At 42.3% G+C, this 20,335-nt stretch overlaps 1 protein-coding gene across 6 annotated transcripts in view; it reads left to right on the top strand.

Annotated features, from left to right (window-relative positions):
* Positions 1–20,335, top strand: part of CALD1 (caldesmon 1) — a 275,628-nt gene that overhangs the window by 144,687 nt on the left and 110,606 nt on the right. For 5 of the 6 annotated variants that reach the window (XM_019544510.1, XM_019544511.1, XM_019544513.1 and 2 more), the window contains one exon: positions 1,539–1,650. In XM_019544510.1, coding sequence (XP_019400055.1) covers positions 1,580–1,650 — 71 coding nt within the window. In that variant the 5' untranslated portion in view covers positions 1,539–1,579. Of the gene's footprint in view, positions 1–667; positions 947–1,536; positions 1,651–20,335 lie in introns of those variants that run through there. The other variant, XM_019544512.1, reaches the window with a different exon arrangement.

Here is a 20,335-nt window from a genome sequence, read left to right as displayed (position 1 = left end):
ATCTAGGGCTGCTGCCTTACTGCATGCCTTTGCCACCTTGCGCTGGATGGTGAATTCCAGCAGGTGATGATCGCTGTCGCCCAGGTGGTTAAGCACCCGCAGCCCCCTCACCAGGTCATCACCCGTGGCCAGCACTAGGTCCAATATGGCTAATTACTTCTCTCTACTGATAAATACGAATGTGAAAAATGTCATGTTATAATTTTCTGGTAATATTGCTGTGTGTTTTGCTTTCTTATCAATTTTATTTAAAAGATATGAAATGTTTACAAGTACTATCAAACTCATCACAGGCACATTTCATTGTAACCCCCCTGAAGCAAACAGAGAACAACCTCAACCCTGAAACAAAGCAAATGGTTGGGTCAGAAGCTGCTAAGAAGTTCATTACTGCTATTGATTTTAAGTGGAACGTGCTCAGACACTGTCCTGATGGTCAGAAATTAAAATCTTAAAACAGACAGATTATTTAAAAAAACATTAAATAACCCATGAATGCAGCTTGCCTTGTCTCCTTTAAATTGCAAGTATTTAAGAGACATGCTTCAATTCTGGACTGCATCTGAAGTTTTTTTTGCAGTGCAAAGGGCTGGTCTCATACTAAAAGGCTGGAAAATGTTTTTAGGGGAAAAAAAACCCTCTGAGTACAGCGTCTAGGCTAGATTTCCAGAGGAAGTTGAGGCCTCCAGCTCTACACAGGAAGCAATCTTAGAGCAGGCCTTAAATGCCAGATTCCAGGCAGAGTTTAACTAACCACTGACAGCTCTGTAAACAAACCAGGGACAAAAAGAGAACAGCTTTCCCTTTTCTGGTAGTCATTTTTGGTTTGGGGGCTGCAGGGGAATTCTGTAATACTCGGCTTGATGGGATATAAACCAAGGCTGAAAAGGCTTTGTATATGAAGAAGTATAAAGGGGAAATATTTCATGGACTAAATCATCAAAAAAGAAGGTATGGCATGGTTAAAATACATGGATTAAACTACAGAAAATATCACTATGTTTGGTTCCTTAAGTAGGATTTATACATAACTTGGATCCTTCTGGGTGGTATTTAAAAGCTCTGGCTTCTTTCTTGCTCTCTTTTTCTTTTTTTAGGGTTAACCTTTCCAGAACGTCTTTTTATCTGTGCAGCTAGGGAAAACAAGAAATCTGTTGTGTAGCATTTTACTGTTTCCAGTAAAATTTAAAGTAAAAAAACAGAGTTACAATCTTGCTGAATTCTTGCTATTGTTTGCAGGAAAAGACCTGTGACGTTACGAACAACTAGACTGCGGCTAGCAGATATATACAGTACTTAGTTTAATGTATGTTGATTTAATTTTAAGTAGGAAACTAAACTCAGGAATGGGCTGTGTTTATCCTACTAGGCATTTCATTAATCTTGTTTATCTCAGCAATACTGTGGAAGTTACATTTCTTGATAGAAAAAGAAAATAGTTGCAGTGGAGTTTAAAAAGCAAAACAAAACTGATTTAGCTCAGTTGGGTAAATGCATCCATTGTATTCTGTGTAATTTGTCCACTCTCCTCCTTTTAGATTTGGAGCTTTTCGGAGCTTCGAGAGTTTGAGCAGGCACCATGGATGACTTTGAACGCCGCAGGGAGCTCAGGAGGCAAAAGCGTGAGGAAATGCGCCTTGAAGCAGAGAGGTGAGGTGTTGCACTGCAAAAAGGTGATGGGGGGTTGATCTTTTAAAAAAATTATTAGCAGTGGCTTGAAGATTCTTATGCCTAAATATCTAAGAGTGGGACACTGTTTACTGAACAGACCTCGCAAATGGCAAGTTTGGGGAAAAAATGGCAATAGATCCTGTTTCTATGAGGGAGGGTAAAAGTGAGTGGAAGCTGAGTACCTTACTCCCTTAGTTTTTTTGGAAAAGGCTGGGCTTTAACTTTTGTGTCTTACTGTAAGCACTGAAAGTGTAGTAGGGCAAGGTGCAATTATTCATAGTTTTGATAGGAATGGGGCAAGTGGTTAATTTTCAGATGTCATATGTCTGTTTGCTGTCATGTTGGAATAAGTGTGCCAGTGTTTCAGAATAGAGCCAAAACTGGGCGGTTTCAAATGTACATGGAAGCAAACCCCTTGGACTACTCATTATGGCAGATCAGCAAATTATGGGCCAAAATACTTACACTTCCTTGCAAATTATGTTTATAATTGGTTTGCATCCCCTTTGTGTAAATTACAAGTGCCACACCAAATTAAAATCCATGCAAATAAGAACAGAAGTTTGATCCTAAAAGTTAATATTGTTAGCTTGGGCATGGTGACAAGATTGTATTAAAGGAACAGCTTTAATGTATTGGGACTGAGATTGCTATACCTCTCTGCTGTTTTAGACCAGTGAAATTATATTGATTTGAGAGTTTCTTCTGATCTACATTCAAGGAGGGCATCTGACCCATTATATTACAAAAAGAAAAATCCTTCTTCATTATTCAGATGATTTCAATTGATAAGAACTGCAGTAACGAAAAAATATAATTTACTCCTCACTAAGCTGTCTTTCTTCCCCCCACCATTTATTTTGGCTTGTATACTGAAAACATCAAGGTCAATTTTACTCTTGTTTCTAGTCATTTTCATACTGAGTTTCTCATGTACTGGAAAAAATGCTGCAGTATTTGGGTTTCAGACCATGCAGGGGGAAATGTACTTCGTTTCAAAATGAAATAAAATCAGGGGATGTAATATAGGGTCTTTATTTTGTATATCTATTTTTATCTTATTTTTAAATAAAGTCTTGCCTATGTATTTTTTTTCAAACTGCGAGTATCTAGGAGAAGAACCCAAAGAGATTAGACCTGCTAGATGCCTTTATTTATTGTTGTTCTAATAGTAAAATGCTGTACTTCAGAATAGTATATCTGTCTGACATCGGTGTAGAAAACAGTTCTGAAAAGTTGCAAAGCCATGTGCAGATAATTAAACGCAGTGTGGCCAACCAGGAATGAAATTGTAAGTCGGCACTGCAATTGCCAGCCTTTTTATCAGTCTCAACAAGGAGGCCAAGGATTGAATGGAACCGTGGAGAATGACTACCTGCTCACCCCATATCCCCTTTAGGCCTGCCTTACTTAATTTTAGTTGAATGGTGTAAAAGAATCTTGCATAGCTGATGCCAATGCTGGACTGTTTGACTAAGTAGAGGACCTTTTGTCTCCAGACTATGCAGCTGGTACTTCTCACCCCATAGTTAATTTAGAAAGAAATTAGAGTAAAACGGTGTGTTTGTTGCAGTTGCTGATGTTGATTTAAGTACCAGTCACACTTGCTGATTGGAAGAGGCCTGCTGTTATCTGAAGCCTCAGAATATTCAGATTTCTCACATGGTGAAGCAGTTCCCAGTTCTGGTGAGCATCCATTTATTCCATGTGCAACCATTTTACCAGTATAATGAGCACATGTGGTATTTATCTTCTTTTTATTTGAAAGGAAAGATGGACATTGCTGCTAATAATCTACTCTCCAACCATGTATTCTTGTAAAGGATCCTGGGTAGTGTAGTCTGAGAGGCACTCCCTCTACTAAGGAAAACTAGAATGTAAATTTCCATAAGAGGACATTCTAAATGTTATTAGGAAAACTCCCACCCATACTGGGGTTGTCAATATGGAGTTGCCTGGACATCATGGATGCAGCTTGACTATGTCAATGCAGAGATCAGCTGGAACCTGGGCTGGGGCATCAGAAATCAGGAGCTGGCAGGTAGCTGCTATGAGGAAACCCAACCTTTTTAAGAAAGATGGTTCACTGTAGTCTCTGTGTTCATGCATAATGAATGCTAACGTCATGGGGACAAGCCCAGTGACCACTTGTCAGGGAATCTACATCCATTACAGGGACTATACACCCTAACTGGAACATTAGTGGAGGATAGGTCTGCCATCTAAGGGGAATAGGTATTTACTTGTCATGAATAAAGGTTGTTGCATCAGTGGAATGACAGTCACCTCGCTCTATGATGCCTCCTTCTTCAAAGGAATGCTTTTGCCCTTGAATGATTTATTTGCCCCCTTGTAGGAATTTTTGTTGGTATTACTGTGGTAGTCTCTTTGAATGAGGTAAATAAGATCCATGAAAGCATGTCTTGGAGTAATGAGGCTCATTTCCATGTACCGTATCCCTTTCAGGAGCTTCAGTAATTTTACTGCCAAATTACTGCAGAATCACTCCATATCTTTTCCCACACAAATGAGCACTTATAGCAGTAAGCTGCAGTAAGCAAAATTTTTCAGTATTCTCTCTGGTATTGCCAACCTCACATTGAAAATCATGAGTCAAGCCCCTTAAAAATTATAAGGCTGCTCTCAAAATCTTAAGATCTTAACAATAATATGTTTTGGGTTCTTGTTCGCTTTCCATTTTTTAGGCTTTAGAGGTTACATTGTCAAACTCTTTTCTGCAACCACAAAGCCTAAAAACTGAGATTCGGCCTGAAGCTGAGAGTCTCATGACATTGTGCAACTAGGGTTTCTAGAGAAGGCCCTAATGTTGTGAGAATCAAGATCAAATTGTGTTAAGAGCTGCCAACTCTGTTACTTAGTCCCATTAAAATCCTGACTGAGGGCTACAGTGTTGGCACGATCATTAGTGAATAAGTGTTTAAGTATTCATATTAGTCCCTTCCTGGGAATGATTTTTTAAAGTCTTGTGACTCTCTTCTACTTTAGAATCATACCACAAAAGTCCTTGCATATGTAAATATAACGGTGTTTTTATTTATTTATTATTGCCTTATCTTGAAAAAAAATCTTCATTTTATTCTTTAAGTGAAGTTAGCATTGTGATGGCATCAGGGACTAAATGACTACTTTTATGGTAGGAAATTGACTCTGCTGGGTAATTTTAGCAGTGTTCTGTCAATGGACCTGAGCCCTGTTCTAAAGAAACTGTCTCTAGGTTTGAGATTGTGGGGCCCACTGAATGCATCCTGTAGAGTTTCTTGTACCTTCCTCTGAAGTCTCCTGTGTTGGCAACTGTCAAAGACAGGACAGAGGAATAGATGAACCATTAAAGCTGGCAGTTCCTCTGTCCCTATGAACATTTAGTTTATCTATTATAAGCGTCAGCTGAGGGTAAGTATACACTTGTGATAGAGACACCTGTACAGAAGGATACTGCAAACTGGACTGAAACCAAGCGATTTCATACTTGTCAGCCGTACAGTTGTTATATTGTACAGTGCTATACTGCAGTTTATTGCTATGAACCAGTGACCCAGAGGTAAAGGTATCTATACTCCACTTCAGCCCATATTGTTCATCCTATTTAAGTAACTCTGTGCTATCCTTTTAACAACATGAAAAAGCCATATGTGTGTGTTCCCTGAGCATGTGGTTAATTTGCAGAATTCCATATGGAGCAAATTCAGTCCAGCTGCTTTTCAGGGTTGAAGGGGACAGAGGCAACCATGTCTCATGACAGGGCAAGGAGATGGCCATGCCTGCAGTGACTTAGCTGCTGCATGTAGCCCTGACAGGATGAATATACTTAGGAGTGATATGAGGAAGCTGGCTTTCCTCTTCAAAAACTAGGAGAGTGATTTTCCATTGGCCTGTATATTGTGCAGTCCTTTGCATCAGTGTGAAGTGAACTTAAAATACACTAAAACCAAGTACTTCTCTTTTGCAATCACTTCTGACTTTATTGTTTCATTCTGCTGCCATTGTAGAAGTCTGTGATTGCCACAGATAATCAGAGCCAACAGGTGCATGCTAGCCAGTGACACCATATGCAACAGAATGGAAGCTGTATCCTGCATTTAAATGTCCATGGGAAGTCTGTGCACAGGCTGATGGTAAGATAAGGTCTGAGGTCCTAATCCATAACCTGTTAAAGTTAGTGAGAATCTTTCTGTTGATTTCTTTGGGTTTTGTTTGGAGCCCTAACCGAGCTATCCAAGGTGGAAGATTTGTGTGACAGTGGCAGTGGCAGCCTCGGATGAACTCTCCACCTTTCCAGTCACAGGGCGCATGTTGTGCCACAACAGGTGTTGGTACAAAAATGGGCTACAGAAATATGTGGCAGGAAAACCCTCCACACACATATCTAAAGTGCAGTGGCCCAATAAAGCTACAAATTATATACTAACAAACAAACAAACAAAAAAATTGGGGCGGGGGAGGGATAAATCTTTACCTGATTAAACTGGAATCTCTTCGTTGTCACTGCATATACATAGATTTAGGACAACTGAGGAGCTTACCCAATTAACACTTTTGAAAAGCCCCCTTGAAACCAAGTCACCTTCAAAATGCAGAGTACTGCTTTGGGTATTATGTGCCTCCTGTCAGAAAGTGAGACATTCTCTTTCAAAAATATTTCATGATTTTGATGCTGGTGGAAATAACAATATAAAAACTCACACTAGAGTCATACAGGGTGTGGCGAGTTCCAGGACAAGGTTTCTGTCAAAGTACCCATGTCCTGACTTGCAGCTAAATTATTTTTGTTGTAGGAAGTATTGAGGCCATTGACAATAGGGTAACTCCTTTGATTTCAGCGTCAACCCATTGTATATGACAAAGTAGGTTACATAGAAATAATAGAAAAGTAGGATTGGAAGGGACCTCCAGGGGTCATTTAGTTCAACTCTATAACTATGGCAGGATCATCCCTATCTAACCCACTCTGTACAAATCCATTGTCTAACCTATTAGTAAAACTACAGTCAGCTCTGGCACAGCCATAAGGCATAACACTGTAATCTGCCACAAGTAAAGCAGGGTGCCATAGCAGCCAAAATGTTACTGCTGCAAAGGTTGTTAAAATATGCTCAAGAGATCCAAGGAAAGAGGTCTATGTCCCATGCTATAGAGGAAGGCAACCCCCACCCCCCACATAGTCTGTACCAATCTAATCCACTGAGTACAATTCCTTCCTGACCCCAAATATGGAGACTGGTGTGACCCTGAGCAGGCGGGCAAGACCCTTTAGCCAGGAATGTCTGGGTTTTCATCCCAGCAGGAGTACTGGCCCACCTCAGTCATTCTGTCCAGAAGAATGGGAAATACCCAGAGTAGAACATAGACATACCTAGATCATCCCCGGCCGATGCTTTTCCAGCCTCTTCTTGGATGCTTCCGATTATGGAGAGTCCACAGTTTCCCTAGGCAGTCTATTCCACTGCCTTACTGTTCTAATGGTGAAGAAGTTTTTCCTGAAATCCAATCTAAATCTACTTTGCTGCAACTTCAAGCCATTGGTCCACGTCCTACTGTCTGCAGCAAGATGGGATGTTTCTCTCTTCTTTATGGCAGCCCTTCAGTTATTTGAATACTGCTATCACATCCCCTCTTAAGCACATTTTCCACAACCTGAACATGCCTATATCCTTCAGCATCTCCTTGTGTGACTTGCTTTCCAAGGCCTTTATCATTTTTTCCAGCTGCCTCTGGACCCTCTCTAACCCCTGAGCCTCTCTGAACCAGTTAGTCTCTAATTTGCCACACTTCTCTACTTTCTGGCTAGTATCAGTTAGAGGATTTGTCTCCTCGAACTCTTTTAAGCAGCCACTTTCAATCAGGCTGGTCTACTACAAAACTTAGTAACTTAGCACTTATTCAACATAGATAGAGCTTCTTATCTGTGAATTTTAGAGCATTTTACAGGACTGGAGAGGTGACACTTTTTCTGTTTTACAAACAAGAAAACTGAGCCACAGGAGAGTGAAGTGATTTATTCATCTTTACAGAGCAAAGCACTGAAAGGATCATTGTCACAAGACCATGTGGACTTTACCTAGTGGATGATGCTGCTTTCTTGAAGAGGCTAGAGATCTTCTAAAACAGTGGTTTTCAACCTGTGGTCCATGAACCCCTGGGGATCTGCAGACTGTACCTAAGGGGTTTGTAAAAGATGAGCAATCAAATGCGTGTGAATACCCACACTTAAAATTCAAAGGGGGCAGCATCTCCATTTGAAATTTCCAAAGAGGTCCGCACCTCCATATGAAAATTTTCAGGGGTCTGCAAATGAAAAAAGGTTGAAAACCACTGTTCTAAGGGACTAGAAAGAAAGTACCAAACTCATTAGAAATGTATCAAGTCAAATAATTTTGGACCCAAGTTTACCATGGTAAATAAAATGGAAAGCTTTATTTTCCTGCTTTTTTAATCTATTTTATCCTTATTGTATTTCACTTCATTTCACAGACTAAGCTAGATATGTTACTTTCAGTTCTATGTTTTGGTAGTATTGAAGTGATGTTGTAGCCATGATGGTCCAATAAAAGATACCACCCACAAAAATCCTTGCTTCTCACATTACTTTCACTTCCCGGTTCTCATCTACACAATACTGACAAATATCAGCAATATGAATATGAACACATGTTTGTTCAGACACTGCTACTTTTGGAGCCAAATAGATTAACCAATGATACAAAATGCAGAAAGCAAATAAAAAGGAACCAGATGCCTTAGTGTTTAGGGGAAGGAGGCTGATTTTTGATTTTTGGATGATTGGGATTGGTAATATTGCAATTTCTGGCCTAAAACCAGAAAACCCAGATGTGGCAATCCAGAGCATGAAACTGAAACAGGCATGGGTGATCTTGCCACACGAGTAGTCGAAATACCTTGACGGAGACTGCTTGCTATTTCAAAATTTTACAGGTAAAAATATCAGGATAACTATTCTCTCTCTCTCTAAAACAGAGAAAGAGGAAGAAATCCATGTATTAAAACAACCTCCTTCCCAATTGAATACCTCTGTGGAATATGACCTCTGTTATTGTTTCAGTCCCTGGGAATGGGGACTCTTTTTATACTTGTTCAGTAGAGTAGCCAACATTTCTCCCATGAGTCCTGTTTTCATACACTCTTCTGAACCAGCTACTGCTACAGCCTTCTCAGGCCATGGCACTTGCTTAGACTCGAGCCCTTGGGTTATCCCAGCTCAAATGCTGCTATTTGCAAGGCTCCCTGCTTTGGGTGTATCCTTGCTGTTTTTAAACTTTGCCATGAGTCTTGGTGCCTATATTTCTTTCCCATGAAATTCCATCAATGTAGGCTACTTGTACACTTTTGACAAAACATGGTCTTTAAATATGAACACCATGATGCACTAAACATAATTTGATAGCTTTTACCTGTAAAGCATACCTGGGAGAGGATTATGTAGGTTTTTGTGACACACCATCTACACATTACACTTAAGGCATGATATACCAGTTAATCAGGCCTTATGTGGTTACGTGGCTACACTTTAATCAATTAATGGTGTGATAAAAAGAGGAATAAGCTACAAAGTTATTCTGCAAAATATGCATAATAACTATATAGCTGCTTCCTATCACACCATTAATTGAACGTGGGGCCAGAAGCCCCTGTGGTTGGGAGCCCTGTCAGCTGATCAGAGCTCCCGGCTGGGGGAGCCCAAGTGCACCCCCAAGCCTGGGAGCTCCCAGTTGCAGGGGGCCCCAAGCACCTCCACAGCTGGGAGCCCACAGCTGCTGTGATCTCCCAGCTGCAGGATACCCTGTGTAGCCATGTGGCTGGGAGACTGCAGCAGCTGTGGTCTCCCAGCTGTGAGGGTGAATGAAGACCCTGCAGGGCACAGATGTCACAGCAGCTGTGGGCTCCCAGCCATGGGAGTGTGTGGGGTTCCCCATGGCTGGGGTATTACAGTAACTGCGGTCTGCTTTCCATGTGGACCTTTGGGGTGCCCCCATGGCTGGGAGCTAGGGGAGCTTGCTTTTTGCTGGTGCAGGGGGAACTCGGAACTGGGAATAAGGCAAGATGGGATCTAATGTACGATCCACAAAATTGTGCTTCCTGCCATGCATGTGTGGCATGGTGGGAGATGTGATTGTGTGGATCGCACATTAGATCCCATCACGCCTTTACCTGTATGTGTAGAGGGACTCTTACTAAGGCAGGTAATGTGTGGTTGACAGTCTAGTGATTCGGCAAGCTTAACATGGGAGCCAAGCAGTTCTGGGTAGAATTCTTGGGCTAGTTTTTATATCTTTTCACTCTGACTTTGTTTTGTGAACTTAGCCCACAGAAAGGGGACCAGATCCACTAGCTTGTATGAACTGTTTCTAGGGCAGGATGGAGAAACAGCATTTACAAATCTAGGGTTATTAAATAATATTTGCTGAGAAAGCATCTTCCTGCTGCAACTTAGCAATGACTCAGTCTCTGTGCAGTCATTGGAATGGTTAGGTATCAATTACAAGGATTAGAAGGAACATCGCTCCTATTTAGTTTGGACCATGTTTAATGCACAGGTTTTCCAATAACATACATGCAGATATATGTCAGTGCAAAAGGTCTTTCTCCACAGAGTTTCTCTAGGTCTAGAATGGTGTAAGAGAAAGAAGAATTTGGTATGCATACTTAAACTCAACAGAACATGGTTACAAGTGCTTAGTGTACAACTTTCTGACACTTGCTGGTTTGATAATTTAACAGCAATATTTTTTAAGTTTGGGAAAACACAGCATCTATGTTGAGGACTGTTTCCTTGGGCAGAGTCATGTCAAAATTCAGTTTCTTTTCCTGTAATGCTATTAACTGAGTCACTAGAGTGCTTTCTTTATTTCCTGCCCTCCACATTCTCTGAGCTTCAAACCACCTGAAGGGATTTTGTTCATCTTTCCCTAAGATATTCACTTCCTAGAAGACTACTTACAGTGTCAAATAAATAAATACAAATATAAAAATAGACATGCATAAAAATTGAGGGTATGATTCACTATTATGCTACAGCTGATGCTTCGCATTCCAAGAACGGCACTCAGTATTTGGAACACACAGGTGAATCTGTCCCTGAATATCATAATGCAGGGTCTAGCTCAGTACAGACAGCGTGTAAAGTTGGACTGAAAGGTATGTCACTTTGGTATCTAGTGAACACTGGTAAAAGGCACTTGTAGTTTATTTTTCAAGTGTCGGTGTGTTTTGCTCATATCATTTTAATCCTCCTGACCAAGAAGTGTTTTGTAAGTAGAGCTTTGTTCCCTTAAGTAGCTAGACAATATAAACTTTACCAAGCTAACCCCACTGCAGTTCCTGTGCTAAGTACCCACAACAAGCAACAAAATAGTTTATGTTATTTGAGATATTAATCCAGTATGTATGCTGAGATCGTTTTATAATCTTAGTACCACATCTGTCATACCAGCTAAGCTTTCAGTAGGACAGACAGCCCAAATCAAACATCTAAACAGTTGGAAAAATGCCAGATATCCCACCATTTTCAATGAAACAATGTATTTTCTTTGGAGATGATAAGGGCTACTGCAAAAATCTTGTGGGAAGAAGAAGAAAATGCAACAACTAATCAACAAATAGTTTACAATAAGGTTTGGAAGAGGCGTATCTGTTAATTTTGATGAGAGAAACAAAATTTAAGTAAGTGTCATCTGGACAACGAGTCAGAATTAGTTCTTACTTATCAGTTACCTGAATTAATTCTAGGATCTGCCAGCTGGCATAGATGCATACTCATTGAACCCATCTCTAACCTCTGGTTCAAGTTTTGAAGGAAGACAACAAACACTGCCAGTATGCATCAGATCTACAGAGCTGCAGACATGAAATAAACTGAAGGAGAATCTGTGCCAATTACCAGCTTTCATACAATATTTTGGTTCTTTGAAATGTCTTGATGATTTGGAATTTAAGACTAAATGCTGAGCAGAGTGAAAACAAGCAAGCTTTGAAGAGAATAATCTTAGTGTATATAAATTGTAGAGATATGCAGCTATAATGTATTTCTGTGGTATAAAGGAATATGAAAAGGGTGCTACTGTTAGGATTGAAAATACACTTTAACTGTTAGATGAACTATTGAACTTCTATACCAGATCCCCTCCCGACCTGAGTTAGGTCGCAGTCCTCTGGTATCCCAGGAACATTTGTGTCCTTCCCTCACAGGATGGGCAGGGTAATTTAATCTTGTGCTCATGTGCTTTGGCTGAGTTCTGGGCCGGTCCCATCCCCAAGGATGTCACCGAGTGGAGGCAGCAGAGCCTTTGCTTCCCAGCCCTGGGGCTTTAATGTGCCTGTCAGCTGAGCCATGGAGTGGTGGGGAGTGGAAGCCCCTGCCCTGCCCTCCCCAGCCAGCACAGCTGGGGTGTTGGGGGGAGGGCACACAGTGGGGGCTTTCCCCCTTCCTCACTGCTTGGCTTGCCTGGCCAGTGTGGCTTCTCTCCCCAGCCAGGACAGCTGCAGGGAGGACCACGTGGTGGGAGGCCTCCACTTTCCCCCCTTCCCCAACACTGCTCACAGCTGGTAGGGGGCAGGGCTGAAGAAAGAAGCCATGTTGCACTAGGCAGTGAGGAAGTAGGGGAAACCACCCCCAGCTGTGTTGGCTGGGGTTGGTGGGGCTGGGGCAGAGACCAATGCTTCCCCTTCTTCCCCTCCCTCCCCCCGACAGCTTGTGGGGTTGGAGAGAAAACCCGTGTTGCCCAGGAGGCCCAGGCAGCAAGGGTTAACTCCTGCCACTTGACCCCAGTCCTCCCACCAGAACAGCTGGGGGAAGGGGCACATGGTAGGGGCCTACACTTCTGCCCCCTCCCTCCCTCTGCCACTGGCAGCCAGCTGGTGGGGATGGAGATACGGGGCTGGGGGGAGAGTTTGTGCTGGCTCCCCCCAACCCTTGCTGCTGACAGAGGGTTGGGGTCATGTATCCAGCAGGTGATCGGGGTGACCTGCTGCTCGGCTGCCCTTGGCAGTCTCTGGCAGGCTGGGAGGCATGCAAGAGTGCCCCCAGCCTGCATGTCTTGGCCTGTGCAGACATCTTCATGCCCCACCCCCAACCAAGGGTTGAACATGTGTTCTGTTCACCCCGATCCAATCTACCCAGGTTGGAGAAACCTGTGAAGATTTGATCAATTCTGCTTTGGGCTTTTTGAATATCTGTTCCTAACCTTAGTCTCCTTACTGGGGGAACAAAACAAGAAATCCTCCTTTCCAGACCATGGTTCTTGTGATGTCATGGTCTTTTGTTGAACGGTTTGAGATGTACCTCTTTAGGGCTTTCAGTCAGTTAGTGAATGGCTTGGCTTAGCTTCCCAGCCTAGAAGTAATGTGGACAGACAACTGTGCCATAGCCATGTCGGCATGTGACAAAGCAGTCACTATAGATTGCTGACAGGCTGTGACCAAAGACAGTCTGATAAAATAGTGGCAGCTACTGAGGAGAAGAAACAATAGCCTTCTTTTCTTGCGTGCTGTTGTTCCAAGAAGAGTTAGGTCCTGCTTTTTTTTCCAATAGAGCATTTCTTTTGATTTATCAAGAAGTGTAAACCAAATGGATGGGGTATTTGACAAATACAGGTTGGTTTAGTCTTTTGTTGACATAATAAAAAATCTAATAAAAAAGCATGTGTGTTGTTTATGTATGTCTGTAATTAGACTAACTTGTATATCAAATGTGGCTTCAGCTAGACAGAAATAATAGAACCCTGAAAAATGTCCTGCAAGTTTTTGTGTGCTGCTGATGGCATATCAAGGCAGATATAGAGCAACAGCTTTTACTACTTCTTTAAAAAAAACCCTTTTTTCTATACAAGACTACTTATTTTGTCCTTTAAAATTGTTTTATTCCATGTAATAATTTTGCTACCTTGAAGCACATCTTGCTTTCATTGCGGGGTTATTAGTGAGTCATGATTTAGTAAAAGGACAAAAATGAAATCCCCCTAGCAAACCATGATCCTTAAGGCAGACTATGTCCTTCTTGTGATGGAGCAGGACAGTGTGCTGTCTTGAAGAGGTGTTTTCAGACGCAGTGCTGCTGTAGTGGCTTGGTAAGTAGTACTCCTATATTGGTAGTTCCCTTTTTCTTCCTACATGTGTGAAGTATGTTTCAGCCCAAGTGAACCAGTTTGACTAAAGGTGTTTGATTTAAACTAGAGCAAATCATTGCATAAACACTGCATTTAATTTAAACCTGACTTATGTCAGTGTAATGGTGCTGCTTCATTTCAAGGTGCACACTAGGGCTAAGGACAGACATTCATAAAGCCTGAGCCTGAATTGATTCAGTCTTTGCAGATTAGTCTAACATGACTAGGCTCAACTGGTTTGAAGCTGGACAGATATTCTCTCTGGACTGCAGAAATTCAGGCTCATGCCTGCAGTGCCTCAGGCTAGAAGCCAGGGGGGCTACAGCAGCTCTCCCTTCCCTTCTGCAGGAAGCTGAGCTGAGGGGCATGTGGCCAGGCCCTGCAGGACTCTCTCATTAGGGAGATCTGCCTACGGTCTTTTCCCTGCTGGCTGCTCAAGGGGCATGAGTGTTGCCAGCCCCCTCTGAAGCAAGGGTGTGTGTGCAGTGCATGCATCTGTTGATGATACGGAGCTTTCAGTCTCCCTCCCTGCTTCCTAATGCTGTCTGCAGCAAACTGACAGGCGAGCAAACCAGCTGGGGGCTGATAAGTCAGTATCACTCAGTTAGCAAAACAAGAGCCTTTCTCCACATTACTTCAAACTTCTTAAACAGCTTACCATCAGACCTGTTGATTAGCTGCAAAAGCCCTAAGCAATCTGTCTGCCTGTCCCACTGAAATTGGATAGAGAGACACACACAGACACCTCTTGGCATTAGTTAGCATACTACACGCTAGCTACAGTCCCTGTTGTGGCAGAAAGGAGGAAGGGATCTCTGCTTAAGCAGCAAGTAGTGGGGGACATGGGGAAGCTGGCAGCCCCTGCTGGGCCTTCAAGTCTGTGCAGAGCTCCAGCCATAGAGCAGAGGGGAAGGACCAGCTCTGCTGTGGAGCAGAGAGCCCTGCCCAGCCCAGAGAGCATGTTGGGATGCTGGGGGCTTTGATGTAACTTAAACCAGCAAGGTGTCTGGGACAGACATTGCATAAACAGGTTTGAGCCAAATCAGTTAAGTCTGCTACTACATTCAACCAGGTTTATCTCAAACTGGTTTCAGCCATTTTCAAGCTGGTTTATGTGCACTGAACATCTGTTCTGCTACAGGTTTAAACCAGTTTTTGATCACTTAAACCAGTTTATGTGTAATGTCTGTCCCTGCCTAGGTGTCAGTCCATAAACCTGAGGCTTATATAGAAAAACTGCTTTTAGGTAAATCTGTGTAACTTCTCTGTGTACCAAAGGGCTTAGGAGTGGTGAGAGGGGGAAGCCTCCTTCCAAACCAATCAGGTAGTGACTTCACTGTTATTTTATTGTTAGCTCTTTCCATGCAAGTCCTACCCTTTCCTGTAGCTAGCTGGGTGTAGAGTTAGATAAATAGTGCAGTCAGTGAAGTTTTGCTTTATGGAATTTGGGAAACATGAGAAGGTCATACAGAGGGAGTGCTTGTCCTGTGGGGCACAGACTAGAGCCTGAGGTGTACTCACAGCATGCTGTCCTGCACACTGTAATGGGAATTGCTTAGGGAGGGGACAGGGCTAAGTTGGTAGGTCAGTTATGGAAGTGGAATGACCATTGGCCACCATGCAGAAGGCAGTAGCTTAGAGGCTTCTGTAGGGCTGAAGTAGTCATGGGACCAGCACCAGAGATACTCCTTCCAGTAGGATTCCTTGCTTTCTGGGAGGTTTAAGGCCCTTGGCTTTTCAGCCTGGATACTATTTACTTGTAGATGACTGCTTGCAAGCAATATTCTGCAAACAGATATTGCTAGAGAACTACAATAGAAACTAAACTGGAGCAGCATTATCTTTTCCAGGTAAGTGAAGCACCGTGGGGGAAAGATAAGGGGGTAGGGAATAAGGAAAGTGGAAATCTGATCTGTATCTTCCCCAGATTGGCAGTAGGTTCATAGCAGGGTAGATGCACACCTTGTAGACTAACTAAGTATACATAGAGCACAAGATGCTGTGGAAAGTAGGCTCACATTTTCCATTAAGTAGCACTGTCCTTGCTGTGAATTTTGAACTCTACTGGGTTCTTTTGCTGTTTTAATTTATTTCAGGAGAGTTGCATTATTAGAAGTGGACCTGCAGTTTTCACCCCCGTGTTGTAACACACAGCCGTGACATGAGTGGCTTTCAAGAATTTGGGGTACAGTTTCCCCCAAACCCCTGCACTGACCTTCTTGAAGTGGACTCTGCGTGTTAAGGCACAGCAGGATGACAGCTGCAGGGATGGTGGCCCCTGCTGTGACGCCTGCCAGCTGTGCAGGAGATTGGTGCAGGGGGGGTCTTGGGGCCCTGCACCCCTAGCTGCTGATGGGCAAAACTCCTGCCAAGACTGTGTCTGTCTTGGGGCGGTTGATTGTCTGTATTGATTGTTTCCTCTCCTTAGCCTGGTTTTGTAGGTGCTAATTGCTGCTTGTTTAGTTGTTATGTAGTAGCTAGGTCCTGTGTATTGAGCTGAGTGAATCATGATTGATTGATTGGTAACTGGGGACACAGCAGCTCAGCAGCCAGGCCTGCAGCAGTGTCTCTCCTACCCACCCCAAGACAGACACAGCACCCATGGCACAAGTTTTGCTTGTCCCCAGCTTGAGGGGCAGTTCCCCCCAAACCCCTGCACTGATCTTCTTGAAACTTGGCAGGATTTGTTGCCTCAATAAGCGCTACTATCCCTGCAGTTTTCACCCTGCTATGTTGTAATGCCTAGACGTGACTTGAGTTTTGCTTTCAAGAATTTGGGGTGCTGTTCCCCCCAAACCCCTGCACTGATCTTCTTGAAACTTGGGAGGCTTCATATTTTCAGCAGAGTCTATGATCCCTGAAAATCTCATCTAAATCAGACAAAGAACAACAAAGTTACAGCTATTTTATTGTTTCCCCATTATACCCTATGGCTGGATCACCGAGGCGGCTCCGAACCACTTCCGGAAGCCAAAGGGGGCAGCGCCGCGACCTGGATGTGCTGTTTTGGACCCCAAAGCGTCCAAAGTTTCTCCAGATCCGAAGCTCTTTCCAAAGCCTCGCACAGCCCTATTGGACAGCGCACTGACCTTTTGCCCATTCTTTTCCACGTGGGTGATTTTTACGCTTCTACCACACTCAGCTTATTATGATGATCTATTTTCCCATCCACTCTTGTTTCTTTTCTTCTTCCCATTCAAAATATTGCTATATGAAATATTGCTATGAAAGAGCAATATTGTGCAGCTGACTATTATCTTATGTGTTTTTAAAAGGGCAAGAGAGACAGTGGCATTGCTCACAACTGTATGCACTATTGTATTTTTTTTATATAGATCATTTATGCCTGGCTGTATAAACAAATGTATTTCACCTTTGCATTTTAAAATTCATCTTCAGTCTAAGTGATGTGACAGCTTTTTCTGGACTCTGTTACTTAGACCATTCCAAGAATTCTGCCCAGACTATTACTTCAATGTCTTAATAAGGCAGCCTCAAAAGACAAGAAGGGGTTGCCTTTTCTAAACACTTGGTACACATGGATTCCTTTTATGGTTAGGCTTGCAAACTTGCTATTCCACTGAAGGGCAGCAGCACAGATAATAGAGTGTTTCTTGCTGCAACATGTAGTCAGTTTTGAGTACAGGCATCATGCCATGCATAGAAGTTATTCTGAAGGGGAAAATAAAATCTCTGGACTGGAAAGGATAGAAAAAAGAGAAATCAGGGAAGTGGTGCAACCATGAATTGCTGGGCATGTTGGGCTGCCGGTGCTACTGTGCTGTCACTGAAAAGTTTGCTGTAGGGAGTGAATACCGCCTTGTGTACCTTGGCTAGAATATAGATGTGCGTGTGTTATGAGGAAGGGGGAGATGTCCTCAGCAAGCTGGGTCATCAGGGTTTCCCCATTTAAGTCACCCTTTACTAAGTCCAAGGGCAGATTGTAATATTGTGCCATGATAGCTTTTCATTCTTGGGATGCAATGTGGGGTAGAGCACTAATGACTTTTTCAAACCAATGAGTTACGGTGTTTGCAGGGATGTGGCTGTTGGAATGCCATACATTTGTTTAAAGATTTTTTTTCTTATTTCTCCCCTGCACGAGTTAGGAACACTTTTCCATTGTTTAACTTCTACACGTCATTGCACTGAGTTTCCCCAGTGTTGTTGTCTGCTTCATACCAAAATGTTTTGGGGACCAGTGAATCACGATTGAACATGTTGATGACTTAATATGGAGAAAAATGCCTACTAAGCATGGAAAATCTCTTCATGTTTTGTCAGGCTTGTGTTTTGTATATACATAAATTAAACTAGGAAAAGACGTTTTCAAGGCAAAACAGAAGTGTTTAGCCTGTATAATATTATCCCATAATCTCATTTTCTTTCATTGATTATTATCAGATGGAATAACATGAAACTTAACAGGCCATAGTTGGTTAAACGTTCTCTCTTCGCTCTGAAACTGTTGAAGGAGAGCACCTTGAAGGTACCTCACTTCTTAATGTGTCTTACCTTTCTTCATCTGATTCTTTGTCTCTTGTTGCTGCCTGGTTTTTCATCTAGCATGAACTTTGCAATGAAAGCTTGAAGTACTGACTTTGCTCTGAACATTTGTTGTGCGTGTCAGATTTGGTGGCTTTCTAGGCTCTGCAGGCAAAATGTGGCTTCCACTCAGTGTTTTCTATACAGGTTTGCTAGGCTTTCCACAGAGAGCAGGTAGTAGGCTTTTTCAGGCTTCTGATTTATGTAACAGAGACATAAACATCAGTGAAGCTTACAAAGGGGATGTCCCCACAAACGTGCACATGTGGTCTGTGGTGCCACAAACCACACGTGGCACACGTGCAAGAATTCACCACACTGCTAATTTGTGAGCACTCATGGGGACGCACCCAAAGCCTCCAGATTTGGTGCTAAAAGTTGTCAACTGTTGCAAGTACTTAACTGCAACTAATTAATTTGTTGTAGATATGGTTTATAATGAAAAAGACAGGAGCAGATCTTCAGCTTGTGTATGGTAACTAAGCTCCAGGAATCAAACTCCATATATATAGTGGTCTGTGTTGCAGTTTCAGACAGACCTTCACTGGGGTTTCAAGCTATTAGAAAAAAAATGTTGTGTTATGTTTGTTTAAATTCTGGCATTACCAGCTCATTTTTCTTCCCTTAGTTATGGATCATCCTTTCCACTTCCCTTGCTTGGACTGATCCCTGTCATCAGTTCTAGTCAGACTTTTTGTTACTGTCAAAGAAGAATCCAGCACCCTGTCATCCTTCAATGGTATTTACAGAGAAGCAAAGTTGGGCACAACACATGTTTTATTAATTAGGAAAACAGTAGATGATCACATTATAGCAACATCTAGAAACTTCCCCACATATTTTATCATTTTCCATTAGTATTCAGGAAAAATTGTTTTTAATAAGTACAAGTTCTGAACATTGTCTTTATTTTGATTAGACATCTATATGATTCAGGTATTGACTGTTCTCCAGTAAAGATCATGTAGCACTGATAGGAAGAAGAACCTGCTTGTTTAGGCTAACATTTCTTTTCCTACTGTTCTATAGACAGCAGACAGGAGAGGGTAGTGCCTTAGAGACTAACTGGTTCAGAGAGACATGAGCTTTTATAGCCTATGAAAGGTCATGCCTCTGAACCAGTTAGTCTCTAAGGTGCACCCTGTCCTGCCTTCTGCCTGACTTCAGAGTAACACAGCTAACTACTTCTCTTTACTATTCTGTAGCGTAGAGTATATTAACAGGCTGCTGATTCTGCACCCATGACATGATGGTGCTTGGGTGGGGGTATGTGAATAGTTTGTAAAACACTTAAGGATGTTTTTGCATGAAAGATTCTTAGGTAAATTATCTTGATGAGAAATGTACATTCCAGTCTATTGCATCAGAGTATATACTAAGTGGTCCAGTGAAAGTTGCATTTTTAAATTAAACTACAAATCTACAGTGCAACATGAACTGTGTTTGGAAAGAAATTGTAGAATGAGGAGTCTTATGTAGGATAAGATCCTCCCATATAGTGTGCAAGTGAAATTGGAAGCAGAGTCTGCTTTACATAGCCTTTGCATCATAAGCAAACAACATTGACTAGCTCTAGAGGAATTAAAATTCATCCTTTTGAGAAGATTAATACTTGTGTGTGTGCACTTGTGCACATGCATGCATTACTGTGTTTATCATATATTGACTTATCAAGAAAAGTTATTTATCTGACCTCATTAATGTAGTTTTGATTTAATATCCTCACCACTCCCTGGTGGAGTAGAGTAGTATTGTTGTCTATTTTACAGATGGGGAACTGGCACAAGGGGAGACTGAGTGTTGTGTGAGGCATCTGTAGCAGAACAGGGAAGTGAGTCTGGGTCTCAAAGTTGTTCTCTTTTTGCTCAGTTGTGCAGATTATTCGCCAAGGACCAGCTTCAACTGTAAGATTTGAACAATGATTTTGAGCACATAAAGGTCCAGGGTTGTAGTTTCAAGGCCATTCTATGAAGAGAAGTCTT

Source organism: Crocodylus porosus, unplaced genomic scaffold (assembly GCF_001723895.1).
Source record: "Crocodylus porosus isolate Cpor-Errol unplaced genomic scaffold, CroPor_comp1, whole genome shotgun sequence".
NCBI classification, from domain to species: domain Eukaryota; kingdom Metazoa; phylum Chordata; order Crocodylia; family Crocodylidae; genus Crocodylus; species Crocodylus porosus.
This window is presented reverse-complemented; position numbering and strand designations above follow the sequence as displayed.